The 14,313-nt window shown below is 35.0% G+C and overlaps 1 protein-coding gene across 1 annotated transcript in view; it reads left to right on the top strand.

Moving 5' to 3' along the window:
* The window catches only part of LOC150079596 (putative sodium-dependent multivitamin transporter), a 44,437-nt gene extending 33,454 nt beyond the window's left edge, over positions 1 to 10,983 (top strand). Inside the window, exons 8-13 of the mRNA XM_090383378.1 lie at positions 48 to 255; positions 391 to 545; positions 852 to 1,072; positions 9,337 to 9,434; positions 10,492 to 10,583; positions 10,873 to 10,983. Of these exons, the coding sequence (XP_090239504.1) occupies positions 48 to 255; positions 391 to 545; positions 852 to 1,072; positions 9,337 to 9,434; positions 10,492 to 10,583; positions 10,873 to 10,950 (852 nt within the window). The 3' untranslated portion in view covers positions 10,951 to 10,983. The remainder of the gene's footprint in view (positions 1 to 47; positions 256 to 390; positions 546 to 851; positions 1,073 to 9,336; positions 9,435 to 10,491; positions 10,584 to 10,872) is intronic.
* Positions 10,984 to 14,313: the final 3,330 nt, after the last annotated feature.

The following is a 14,313-nucleotide window of genomic DNA, read 5'->3' as shown; positions in this document are numbered from 1 at the left end:
CCTTTTCATAATTATTCCTCGAGTAACAAACCTCTTATCCCCATCAGCTGCTGCCCTACTTCATTGTGAAAGCCTTCTCAAAGTTTCCAGGGATTGCAGGATTCTGCTTTGCTGGTTTGTTCAGCGGAACGCTCAGTTCGTTTTCTAGTTATTTAAATTCCATCAGCGCCACAACAGTTGAAGATTTTCTGAAACCCTCATCAGGAATTATGAGAAGGTCGGAAACAAAGGCAATGATTGTGGCCAAATTTCTCGGTAAGATTTCAATTAAACAATATTTGTTCATGCAAAATTTCGAAAAATTTATACATACAAAAGCACTAATAGCTAAAACTTTATCTATTCTCGTTTGATTTCCACCTTTTTCTATCTCCCACCCCTATTTTACAGTGTTGTTCTATGGAGGCTTGTGTACTCTTCTTGCCTATTACATTGGTAGTTTCGGAGGTGTTTTACAAACTGTCATCTCCATAGGAAGTATCTTTACAGGGCCAGTTGATGCAATTTTTCTACTCGGAATCTTTACTATAAGGACTAATCAAAAGGTATGTATGATTGATTTTAAATAATTTTCCTTTAGGACTGGCTTTGATTTTGAGGTAGCATACCAACAAATATGTGATCTTTACTGTCATGAAAGAACTCACAACTCATTAGTTGCTGCAAGCTGTTTTATCAGCTGTGCTAATATTGAATTTCAAACTCTTGCCATTATGCAACTGTCCCAGAGTATAAACTGAAACCCCTTTAAATTATAATTTTTAACATTAAAATTATTAGAATTGTATTTGTACAAATGTTGATCCAGAACATTATTTCACTTTTAGAGTTTCGGTTATTTTTCTTTGTAGGGAGCACTAATTGGAGCTTTGTGTTCTATTGCTCTGGTTAGCTGGATTCAAGGAGGATCCATGGTATTTAATGCTATTGAGAAACCATTACCTGTGTCCATCAGTGGATGCAGCTCCGACAAGAGAGACATAGACACAACAAATGTTACAGCCATATTTAAAGCTCCTAACATTACTGGAAACGTGGAAGATGTACCTCTTTTTACTGAGGAAGATGAAAGGTAAGAACTTATTTTTGTAATAGAAACAATCTGGGCCGTTTTAATGCATGGGCGAACCCGGCGGACGCCAGGGGCCCCGACCTACTGGGGGCCTCACTTGTTGATCTTAAATAATTTTTTAAAAGACCCTCTATCCCATATGTTACGTTGCCGTCGAAAGCACCGCAAACATGGAATATAATGATATACTAATAATGTTTTTGGCTTTCTTTAAATAGTTTAAAGTTCCGAAAATATTAATATTTGGAAAAATAATTAACAAATTTCATTCTCACTTATGATTATAAATTAATAATATATTTTATATATATTATTAATATATACTGTATATATTATGTAATTATAATTATAATTTTTAAGTGTCCGCTACGCTCCGTGCAAAGCTTCTCGCACAGTGATGGAGCATAGTTTCCAGTAGCTCTTTTAATATATAGGGTTAGGAATGCGACTAGAAAAAAATTAAAATTTAAACTGAATAGGGGCCACATCTGGAAATAAGCGGGGGGACAACAGTTCTTAAAACGGCCCTGTAAACAATATGAAATATTCAAAAATGGTGCACATCTAATGAAGAAACCGAATTTGTGTTTGATCAATTCATTTGACTCTTGCATGTTACATAGTAGTCACAATCACTATCCTCCCAGATCATGTGAAAAATGCCTGGATTGTAATTGCTCTTGATTATACAAGTATATGCAATAGATATAGTAATGCAAAGGCCAGGGGTGAATTACCAAAACATGGGTAACCTGCCCCACTTGGAATAATCCTTCATTTCCCGCTCATGGTTTCCCTTAGGAGAATAAAAGGTAAAGAACATTTTCATTCTGAGTCATTGTTACTTATACTAGTATTGGCGAAATTCCTTTGGGAATGTATATACATAAACTTATCAATAATAAAACTAAATTAACAGTTTAATATTAAACTAAAATTGCATACAGCTAATATATATTTTAAAGCCCACTCCACTAACAGCTGTTAAGAAAAATGCAGAAATATAAAAGCTTCTAATGATATGCTTCTCTCCTGAAGTAATTGTTCCCATGGTAGATCTCCACATTTTTAATAAAAGAAACTAGTTTTTCCGTGCAGAGGGGCAGATTCAGACTGTTTTCTATTATTTTTAGTTACATTTCTAGGTGGGCAATGTAATGACACTATATGATTGATAGTAATTGAAAATTAAGCTTGAATTTTCAATCAGCCTTTATATATTATACACGCAATACAAATAATTGCCATACAACTTAATATCATAGAAATACACAATATTTGTTCCAATTTACTCAGGCTCTTGGGGAGGGGATGGCAATGCAAAAAAGTAATTTTGATATTATATACTTAGATTTCAGAAAAGCTTTCAATACTGTTCCACAAGAAAGATTGTTGCACAAACTGGAGCAATGTGGGATTAGAGGCAAGTTACTATGGATAAAGGGTTGTGAGAGAGAAGGCAGAGAGTGGTTATCAACAGGCACTGCTCTTCTTGAACTAATGTTATTAGTGAAGACCCCAACATTCAGTTCTCAACCTATCATTTTCAATACTTATTAATCATATTGATGAAGGCATATCAGGCTTAATGTCAAAGTTTGCAAATGATACAAAGACTGACAGGATGGTTACTGACAGTAATCAGGATATACTACTATTATGTCTATAAAAATTAAGATGGGCTGAGAAGTAGCAAATGAATTTAACATTGGGTAGTAGTAATCCCAGAACAATGCACCATGTGGTATCACACTTAAGGGAGTACAGAATGAAAAATACCAGGGAGTAACTGTGCAGTCAGACATGGAATTCTCTGAGCAGTGCAGATGGGTTTTATCAGTGATATACAGGAATAAGGAGGCGATTGTTCCATTGTAAAAGGCAGTGGTTGAGCTTCATCTTGTGTACTGTACACAGATTTGGAAGTCTCCTTTTAGGGTGTGGATCTGTAGGAATGGATGCAGAGAAGGGCAATAAGATTACTGAAGGGGTAAGGTACTCACACCAAGAAACACTTCAGTTCTGCAAATTGTAGTGTTTGGAAACTAAGTACCTGTGATAGCTACCTTGAGATGTTTGAATTTGAAAGGATTGAGTAAACTAAATGTTGCTAGCAGTGGCAGCTTGTGACTGATGTACAGGGGTGCTGCTTCTTAAAGTTACATTAAATTGCCTTAGTTATAAGACATGTAGACATAGATAGTAATAATAATAAGCAAGTTAAAAATACTACAAAACATCAACTGGACAATTAGCATTAACAGACTTGAGTAATCTTGAAGTTTTCTTTAAAAATAAAATCCATTCTTTGATTTTTATTTGTTGAAAATGGATTAATAACGTTTTCATTCAAGTTTGGTGCACTGTTCAAATTGGCACTGCTTGTTTCACAGTTCCTTTGCCTCATTTTGTCACCTCTGAAAAATGCAAATTGGCAACCTGCCAACTAGGCATTGATTGAACCACTGGGACAAAAATGTTGAACTGCGTAGTGCACAGTTCCGCCAATGGTTAAACTTCAGAGTTGAAAATGATTCCATGTTTTTATTCGTTTATTACTGAAATGATTATTGGAAATAGAGGATAAGTATACTATATGCAAGACCTGCTAATAAAAATTGCATTGCACTGTTCTTCGCAAAATTTCATATAATTCCATTGACTGCATATTTAGATTTAAAAAGCTGGGGGTGCAGCAGTTCCGCAGTGCCCACCAATGAGTCATCCCTGGTTGCTAGTATCCTTACTCTTGCTCAGACAATATGGCTACTACAAGAAAGCTTATACAGTATCAGTCAAAAAAAAAAAAAAAATGAGCCAACACTTCTCATATGACTTGTCCATCCCTTCTAAGTTTGTCTGGTTCTTCCTTGAATTTATTCAAACTACCCATTTCCATATTTGACATTATATACTTAAACAGCAAATAGAAGTTTGTTCCAACAATCAACAACCTGTTGGCCAAAGGCAAAGTTTTGCACATCTATCCTGCATCCAATCCTCAATTTCAATTTGCTTTTAGTTAATTATTGGAACAATCTTCCATATGGTGTTGCAGAAGTTGTTGGTAGTTTGAATAAATTTAAGAAAAAATTAGATGAAATGGGTGGTGATGGATTTTTTTTTTTTTTTTTTTGGCTGATGATGCTTGCTTCCTTGCATCATTTGCCACTACTAATATTAATAGTTGAATTGTTTAATTGTAAACTCCTCTGACTTTGTGGTCACACGGGAGTATAAAGTAACCTATTTCTTATTTGATGGAACGTCTCAATGCCCAGTATTCTGAGTTACAAACACAACAAACACCATATTCGCTTAATTTGTTATCCATGTTTTAGATAGAAAAATGTTTCTATTTGTCAATCTGAAGGTTCCACAATATCTTGAAGATTGCAAACAGCATTTAGAGACACTGAAAAGTGCTGATTTTTGTTATTTCCCACAGTTATATGCTAGTTAGCTCGTCAGAAATTTTGTTTTTTTGTCTCTAGGACAAAGTTTATTAATTTTGAAAGATGCTATTCACCATAGGGTACATTTTTTTTAAAAGTTTTAATCATCTGATAAAGCAGGAAAACTGACCATAGAATATATACAATGTACGATGAAAGTTCTTCAAATTGGAATGTCTTAGGTGGCGACCTGGAGAGCCAAATTCCAGAAAAATCAGTCAAAATTGAAATGAAAAAGATGAAAGAAAAATACAAAATAACTAAAATGACATTAAAATTTTCTACTTTTATGGGAATAATGTGAATTATAATGCATTTCTCCACATTTCTGAGAATTTATTAATACTTCAAAAGGAGCTCACATCTGGTGAGTATGGGCTTGGCATACCCAGAGTCCTGAGCTGGATATCATCATTCTTCTCTTTCTTGGTGATTCCCTTTCGCTCTCTTAGCATAAGCCTCAGGCTTCCTTGCACCATATAGCTAATAATAATTATAATAATAATAATGTACGCAGTGGTTATAAACTTTTAAAAGTTAACTTGAAAACCTAGGTCATATCAAAAAGTCACTCTGACATTGTTGTAACAGTATAGGTTTTTTTTTTAAACAATACAAATTAATTTGAAATTTGACCACCAGGGTAGAGAGTAATTAATTAAAAAAACATATCAGAAAGATAAAATTTCACTTAGAATTACAGATAAAAAAATATAAGGGTGGTTCAAAAAAGTTCATATTCCAACACACAGCAAAGCTATTTTTATTTTTCAACATAGTCCCTGGCCACTACAATTCACTTCTCCCACTGATGGTCTAGTGTCTTGACCCATTGGAAAAAAATGTTCATCTTGGTCCTCCAACCATGCACCCATAGCTAAGCTATGACCACCTCAGAATCAAAGGCATATCTCTTCCGACAGCTGTTATCCTTCAGTTTGGGGAACAAATAAGTCACTAAGTGCAAGATCTGAAGAATAGGGTAGGTGCTGATGCAACTGAAATTCTGCTGTCTGTATTGCAGTCATCACAATCTGAAAGGTGTAACTGGGTGCATTGTCATGAAGGAGCAAGAAACCGTTTCGCAGTTTTCCACACCGCTTTTCTTGATGGCTTCACCAAGTTGCCTTATGAATTTGCCACAGTATGCACCAGTGACAGTGGCACCATTTCCCAGGCAGTCAATCATGATGATGCCTTATGCATCCAATAAAACTGATCCCACCACCTTGCCAGCTAACAGAGCAACACAGAACTTCTTGGAAGGCAGAGAACATGGATGCTTCAACATTGGACTTTGTTTTTCAGTCTCGGGGTCAAAATTTAATCCATTGTAATAATCTGGGACCACAAATTTTATGGATCCTCATGTTTACAAACTCAGCTATATACCTAACAGTCATTTGTCTGTTTTGCATCACTAGGTCATCCACATGTTTAATGCATTCCCCAATGGTATTTTTAAATGTTGTACAGAACGATCTGCACATTCACCCAATTCTCCATCACAACAAAATTCTCTGTGCCACTTCACAAATGTGCAATATGCAGGTGTCATATTTCCCAATGTTTGTCATGAACCTCCTGTGGGGACATTACTTTCAGAGACAGGTATTTTATCACTGCCTGTACTACTTTTTTTTTTTCCATTTCAAAAATTTACTATTCCTTAGTTCATAAAATCACCGGCAAAAAAAAAAAAAAATGGTACAGAGATGTATAAGATGTGCTACCTGCTGAAAAAATACTGCACAATCATATTCACTAGAAGTAAGTTTATTATAAAATAATGGTGAACAAATGTTCACCATTATTTTATAATAAACAATCAAGGTGGGCCGCATTGTGTTCTCCATAGCTACCCTCATAATTTATGATGGAATGTTCACTATCTTTTTCAAATTTGAAGGACACAGTACTTAAAATCTGAAAGAAGGACACTGCTCATCGTGGACTAATGTTATTAGTGGAGTCCCTCAGGGTTCAGTGTTGGGTCCATTATTGTTTTCTGTATTTATAAATGATATTGATGATGGTATAGCAAGCTTAATGTCCAAGTTTGCAGACGATACGAAGGTTGGCAGTACACTACTGACGCTATGCTGCTGCAACAGGATCTGGAAAGGTTGGGCTGAGAGGTGGCAAATGAAGTTTAACATTGGCAAATGTAAAGTACTACATATGGGAAACAGCAACCCCAGAGCAGCATATCAACTCTGTGGTACTACACTGACAGTGGTAGAGAATGAAAGGGACTTGGGGGTGGTTGTGCAGGCAGATATGAAGTTCTCTGAGCAGTGCAGACGGGCTGCAAGAGTAGCTCATGGTGTATTGTCAATGATATACAGGAATTTTTCCAGCAGGGATAAGGAGGTGATTATTCCATTGTATAAGGCAATGGTCAGGCCACACCTAGAGTACCGTATACAGGTCTGGAGGCCTCATTTCAAGAAGGATGTAGAGCTGCTGGAACGAGTACAGAGAAGGGCAACAAGATTAGTGAATGGAACAAAGGGGTGCTCTTCGAAGAAAGGCTTAAGTTTTGCAAATTACAGTGTCTGGAGACTAGGCACCAGCGAGGTGATCTGATAGAGGTGTATAAAGCCTTGAATAGTTTGAGCATGCTCAATGCTGATGGGATTCTTCGTCTTGCTCAGAATAATCACCTGAGAGGGCATAAATTCAAATTGAGGAAAGACAGATGTAGGATAGACATGCGGAAATTTGCCTTTAGCCAGCGGGTGGTTGGTTGGTTGGTGGAACAGACTTCCATCCCTTGTCGTGGAAATTGATAGCCTAAATAAGTTTAAGGCTCAGCTGAACAGGTATTTCGAACGAACAGAGGGGTGAAGTGCAAGTGGTTTTTTTTTTTTTTTTTTTTTTTGGCTGATGCTGCATAAGTTTGCTTTCTTGCATCAAATGCCTCTACTAATGCTAATCTCATCAATTATTTAAATTGCTTCTTGTGATGCTGATAGATGACCACCTTTAGGCTTAGAAGTTAGGTGGCCTTCTTTGGATCCTTAGTATTCAAGTTTTTCTTGAATTAATTAAATTTTATTTGCAATAAAATTTAATTAAAAGTGCTTTATATTCAAGCAATATTTTAAAATGCATTTGACTAGCCTTTGTTACTTAAATTAGGGCTACAGCTTCAAGCTTGTTTATCCTTGATTAAGAATAAGACCATGGCAAGCAAACAATCAACTTGTCTGATCCCAGTCATTCCGTTTTATAATGAATGCAAAAGTTAATTTATTAGAGTGGATAATCACTTAGCCCCATGGTCAAATTTAAAACTAATATGTTATTGTTTAAAAAACACACATGCATATTGTTTGTTATTTGGTTTTTAGGAGCATTAGCAACTAAGGCCATATTGCTCTAGGGATATGCGGTGGTCATTCCCTGGCCTTTCCACATCCTCCATATTTGGTGATCACGGGCTCGAACCCCGGTCTAATCAAGAAGCATGTGCTACACACTGCTGCTTCTGCCCACCTGGCTACCGAGGCACCACACATACATATGCTGATTACAATGCAAAAAAATTTTTAAAAAATTATCGATATGATTTAGTATTCAAGCTATTAATTTTTAAATAGGTAAAGACTGATAACCAACCCATCTGTAGTTTAGCAAAATTCTTTAATTTTTGATGTGGGGTCAAGATGATTCACTCTGAAATTTTGATAAGCATTGAATCTGCCTCTCTACAAAAGTTTTCCTAGTTTGGCAAAAATTTCAGCTTTCATCTTCACTTAGGGGGTTTGGGGAAGGGGAGCACTGATTGCATGGTTTGCCTAGGGCACCAGTTTCTGGTAGCTAGTTTAGGGCCATCCCTGCTCAATGAATCTAAGAACTTTAATTTAATTTAATAAACTCTAAAAAAACCATGGCACAAAGAAGAATGAAAGTTAAGACAAAATGTCCTGTTTATTACAAAAATGAGAATCAGCTATTGCTAAAGCAGTTTGCCTCTGCATAAAATGAAAAACACAAAAAACCCGATGATTTGAACTGCAGTGGAGGAGAATTAAAATATCTTTATTCTCTGCAATAATGGTTTTTATTTTTTTATAAAATCTTACGTGTTGGCATAGTTGAATGTGATAAAAGTATTGTAATTATTGATTTTTCCCATTTTGAAAATTTCAATTCATCACCAGAACTTTGTAGTAATCATTTGCAGCCAAAATCCTGAAGCTTACCGAATACACCAAGTTGGATGTGTTGATAAACTTTAAACTGGCATTTGGAGTGATGATTAATTTATCACCTGGCTGCATGAATACTGGGATGAGAAAAATTGAGAAGTACTGATATAAGGAGTTGTGAATAAGTTTTTTGTGGATTGAAAAGTTGACATCTGCTAAGGAAGAGCAGAGAAAATATCCACAGTCAAATTTTAGAATTAGAAATAAATTTCAGGTTTAAGGTTAATAAAATATGTTCAGTGGCAGAACTACCACACTGCCAAACTACAGGTGGTGAGGGGTAAAGAGTCAAAGGGTCTGATGGTTTACTTGTTATGGTTGTTAAAGAGCCCATAGGGGTGAGGCTAGAATTTGTAGTTTCAATACTGAGTATGTTCCATTTGAAATAGAAAAATCCAATGCATTAAAAAACATTCTGTGGTGTTAAAGTTTTCCTGAAGATATCTCTCTTATTTTTTTATTTTTTGTGAGCAAAAAAAAAAAAAAAAGGAAAAAAAGGGAGAAAAAAAATTAAATAAATTGATACTTTAATTAACACATCACCATGTGGAAATAATAAAACAAGACAATAATTGTTTTTTCATTATTCTAGGTACATCTTTCCAGTTTACAGGCTATCCTATTTGTGGTATTCTGTAGTGTCCCTCACAACAACTATTGTGTTTGGCTACCTTGCTAGCCTCTGTTTAGGTAAGTGCAGAACACAGTATGAAAACTAAGATGCTTTAAATTTTTTTTTACAGCTATCTGAGAATGAAAACTAGAACTGTAAAATTTGAAGCAATTCCATGGTCTTCTACTGAAAATTTGTTTATCAGTTATCTTCACATTCAAGAAAATGCATGGTTTTGATTTCATTGTTGATTAGAATGAAAATTTTGATCAAAGTAGAAATCTGCAGTATCCTATTAGCTGCTTGATTCTCTTGTTTCTCTTCTCAGTTGTCTTTTAGTTGTCTGATGCTGCTTGACATTACTATCTTGATAATGAAAAAAACTATCTTCTGCTTCGGCTGCTGCCTCCAAGTGCTATTGGAAGATAAGAAGCTTGCTAGAGAGTTTGATAAACTCTTACTTTGATACCTTCACAAATACTTTTACATATTTGATGTTCAAATCAGGAATTTAAACAAATCACTTATCTCCCACTCAAGCATTTTCAACTGAAACTTTGAGTTTATAGATATTGATGAAATCTGCAATAAGTTTTGTGCTCGTTTAAATAATAAACTCACTAGCTAGTAAAGGTACTGAGGTATTGTGTATCATTCTTTGCTAGATTACGGCTAGCGTGAATGTTAGCTGAAATGCATTACCATTCTCATGTTTTTAATATGGCTATTGAAATAAAATCAGATCAACCACTACTTCATTGAAATATGAATTCACAATTCAATTAGTGGTCATATCTTGTTAGAAATATATCTGCTAACATTCCAACTCAGACCAAAGATAAAAATAAGAAGTCTTTCTTGGATTTCTTCAAAATGTTACTAGTTATGTAAAATTATGAAAGTTACTTTAAAAAAGTAAATAACACTGAACACACAGTGTAATACTCATGTTTAAGAAAAACAAAAAAAAAGTAATTTCGATATAAGGTAAAAATGTTATAAACAAAATAAAAATATATAATTTTTAAAAGTTCTGACTTTCTTGTGGCAGTACAATTTAAAGTAGTTCACAAAAGGACTGAGAGAGAAATAATTGTCGCCCCTTACATTTTTTTTTTTTTTGTTTTTTTGCAGGTAGCACCAAATCAGTCAGTCGTGAACTATTGAGTCCTGTTGTATGGAAATGGTTTGGTCTAGCAGATACAAGTACAAATGAAGCTAACCAAGTAATTCAATTTTGATATTAGTTATTATAGAGGAATAAGTATTTAATTGAGTTTAATTTTCAAACATTACATAAAACTACTTGGGTTACTTAGAATGAATTCTTTATTAAAATGTTACTTAAAATGAATTATTAAATATTCCAAAGGTTATAACGTAACATTTCACTTTCTATTTATGAAAGTCAGGCAAACAATACACAATTTCTATTTCTATTTTAGTAATAGGATATTGCAAGTGTACTGTGTGACAAGACAAATATATAGCAGAATATTTTTACTTTCTTTGTAGATGAAGCCAGTGAATACTGGAGATATACCTGAACACAACCAACAACAAAAGGTGGAGTCTAATCAACAGGTTACCTGACTATAGACAACTATTTAGGACTTTTGTTTACATGGGGTAGTCTTCAATTTGTAAATAGAAGTTGTAGTGTTTTTTATTGAAGCTAGCTGTTTTTTGCAGCTCAGCATCTACTTGTACATAACAATAATTATTAAAATAAATTTAAATACATAAATACTGAATTTAATATTTATGCCCACAACTGAGAAAGACTCATTGCATCTTTCAATGTAGAGAGTGCATTCCTCAAGTTACAGTTCAATACCTGCATAATGACTTTCCAAACTTATATCAAAATATATTTTATGAACTTTAACTCACTATTGGAACAGGGATCACTGCTATAATTGCTAGAGATAAACATAAATTATTAAAAATCAAAGGTTTCAATTCTCAATTCCAATTAATAGTTTGAAAATTAGGCACTTTAGTGTACATTCTTCTATATAAGAACTAGATGTGGTAAAAAATTTCTTGGAACAATTTTCTAAATTAAACTTGAACTTACTAATTATTTGTTTTTGTCTTCTTCAAAATAGTTTCCTTTGGCAGCTCTATATGAAGCCATTCTTTTCTGCCTCTAAAATTGATGTCATTAGTGCCCTTAATGTGTGCTGCTGGACTTCCTTCAAAAGTCCAAAATGTGTCCATTTGAGAGAAGTTTAATGCTTGGGAGCAGAAAAGTTAGACTGAGCAAAATTAGGGGCAGCCCTAAACTAGTTACCCCTGATGTAAGCTGATGTTTTGGTAAATTGGGAAACATTTTTCAAGGTGGCTGTATTACTGCTTTTTAAAATTGCAGATGGGGTCACCTTGACCTCACATCACAAATTAAAAAAGAATTCCTCTAAAATATTTATTTTTACAGTAAATACAAAATCATACATATTAATAAATTCTCAAATGTGTTCAGATAAACTCTGAAAAGTTTTAGGATTACATTCATAAAAAATCAAAATCTTAAGGAAAAAAATTTATTACCATTTAATCTTCAAAGCACATCCCTCATAATTCGATACACTTCTTTGCATGACAGCTTCTGGATGGCTCTGTAGAATTGATCTTGTAGAATCCTGTTTAGCTTCTTTGTCATGCCGGTTTAGATCCCTGAAATGCCGTTAAAATGATGTCCCTTCAGGTTGGATTTCACTTTGGGGGAACAAAAAATAATCAGCAGGAGCCAAATCCAGACAACTGGGGGATGGTGAAGCACTGTAATGCCCTTCTGTGTGAGAAACTGCTTGATGATGGTCACGTTGTGTGAAGGTGCACTGTCGTGAAGAACCACTTACCTGACTCGGCTAGGTCTGGCCTAACGTGCTGAATTCTTTTCAACAGTCTGTCCATCACTCCTCTGTAAAATTCAGAGTGAACTGTCTGTCCTTCCAGTACAAATTCTTTGTGCACAACTCCTTGCCAATCAACAAAAATCACTGACATCGTGTTGGTTTGAGACTTTTGGAACCAGAGTTTCTTTGGCCTTGGCAAATTTTCTCCCCCACGCAGCTGATTGTCTCTTTGTTTGGGGTTCATATGCAAAACACCAGAATTCATCGCCAGTTATGTTTTTTTTAAAAAGTTTGGACTTGTTCCTCCTGTTCCACTATCAATGAATACAGTACAAAACGCAAGCACACCTTCCTTTTTTCAAATCTTTGACAACAATAGAATGCATGGTATCCTTCCTGATGTAAAGCTGGTCTGCTACCATTCAGAGGGACAGATGACAATCTTCCATTAACAGCTGCTGAACTTTTCTGATAGTCCAGTCCATACAATACTGGGATGAGTGACCACTTGGTGCATTGTTCTGAACACCTTCACAGAACCACCCATACTAGTGAAAAATCGTTGCTTCATCTTGATAAACTGCACTCACCACTGAAACTGTTTCAGTTGCACTTTTTCCGGCTTTAAAACAAAATTTTATCGCCACCCTTTGCTCGGTCTCTGAACCCATGATAATGTGATTTTACTACTCCAACTTAAACATGACTTTCCAGTAGAATGTCTTTGTGCACACTGATGAAACTTGGCACAAAGCCAGTTCAGCCTGATTGTGAATAGTTTCAACAGTGGCCAATGTAGTATCATTTAAAAAAAAAAATCCATCCTAAAACTTTACAGACACATCTTGTATACAGAAATTGACATAATGTCATCTTTATTATTTTATTTGTATATTTTTCACTTTTTTCCATTTTAATTTTCATTTTTATCTCCCTCAAATTTGGCACCTTGAGCAATCACCTGATTCACCTAAACAGATTGGCCTAATGACCTGAATAAGAGATTCTGTTCTGAGATTCATTACATAATTTAAAAAATTATGTAATGTGAATTATGGGAATTTACCCATAATTCACATTTCCACATGAATGGCTTGCCCTGATTTGGGAGTAGAAAGTTCATTCCATCCAAAAGACCTTGAAATCAATCAAATCCATCAATGATAAAAGTACTAGAAGTCAGAAATAAACTCATTCTTGTTTGTTTGTGGGTTTTATAGTGGAAGGGCAAACATGGCCATAATGTGCCTACCTATGGTAAAGTTCAGTGCTCTGTTTTTTATCAATATGGATTACGATTGAAGTTTACGGTTCATTATAGAGTTGCATCTGTTTGAAGAAAGAAACGATTTTGTCCATGTGTGGTGTATCTGCTAGGAGATGAGCTATACTCAGAGTATTCATTGATGAAAATGAGGCAAAGAATTTGTTGCTCACTGTTGTAAATGAGGCAATCAATGAGTATATGCTGGACTGTAAGGTGGGTGTTGCACGTTTCAGGTTGTGCACTGTGGTGGGACAGTGGCTGCAAGCAGATAACGATGTGCCATATGTGTGTGGCCTATCTGTAATCAGACTAATACGATTTCTTCATGTCAGTTCTCACATATACTAGATCTCCACATTTTGAGATTTTTTTTTATACCAAGTAGCTTGTTTTTTTGTATTTGTCGCCTCACTATATTGTATGAAATCCTGATTAATAGCTAATAAACAGAATTAATTGTCATTGCCTTGACTCTGCCAGAGTGTTGGCATTGTTCAAGACATTGTTTCTTTGTGCTTATAGTCAAGATGTAGGTGTAGTAAAAAATTGGTCTATGGAATCAGTAGTGGTTTTGGCAGCTAGGTCGGCCTGTTTGTTTCCAGAAATTCAAGCATGAACAGGGATCCAACAAAAGAGAACTTGTTGTTTCTTCTGGTTTAACTTAGTCAGCGTATTCCAAATGTCTAAGTAAGGGATTACCATTCTTTGTATTCTGTTGTATAGCTTGGATATCACTAATGGAGTCTGTATATATAACACTGTGCATTTTTGGTTATTGAGAGTTTGTAATTTAAGGCTATGTGGATAGCACAGAGTTCTGAAGTATAA

Source organism: Mastigoproctus giganteus, chromosome 10 (genome assembly GCF_048544385.1).
Source record: "Mastigoproctus giganteus isolate SK-2022 chromosome 10, ASM4854438v1, whole genome shotgun sequence".
NCBI lineage: Eukaryota > Metazoa > Arthropoda > Arachnida > Uropygi > Thelyphonidae > Mastigoproctus > Mastigoproctus giganteus.
This window is presented reverse-complemented; position numbering and strand designations above follow the sequence as displayed.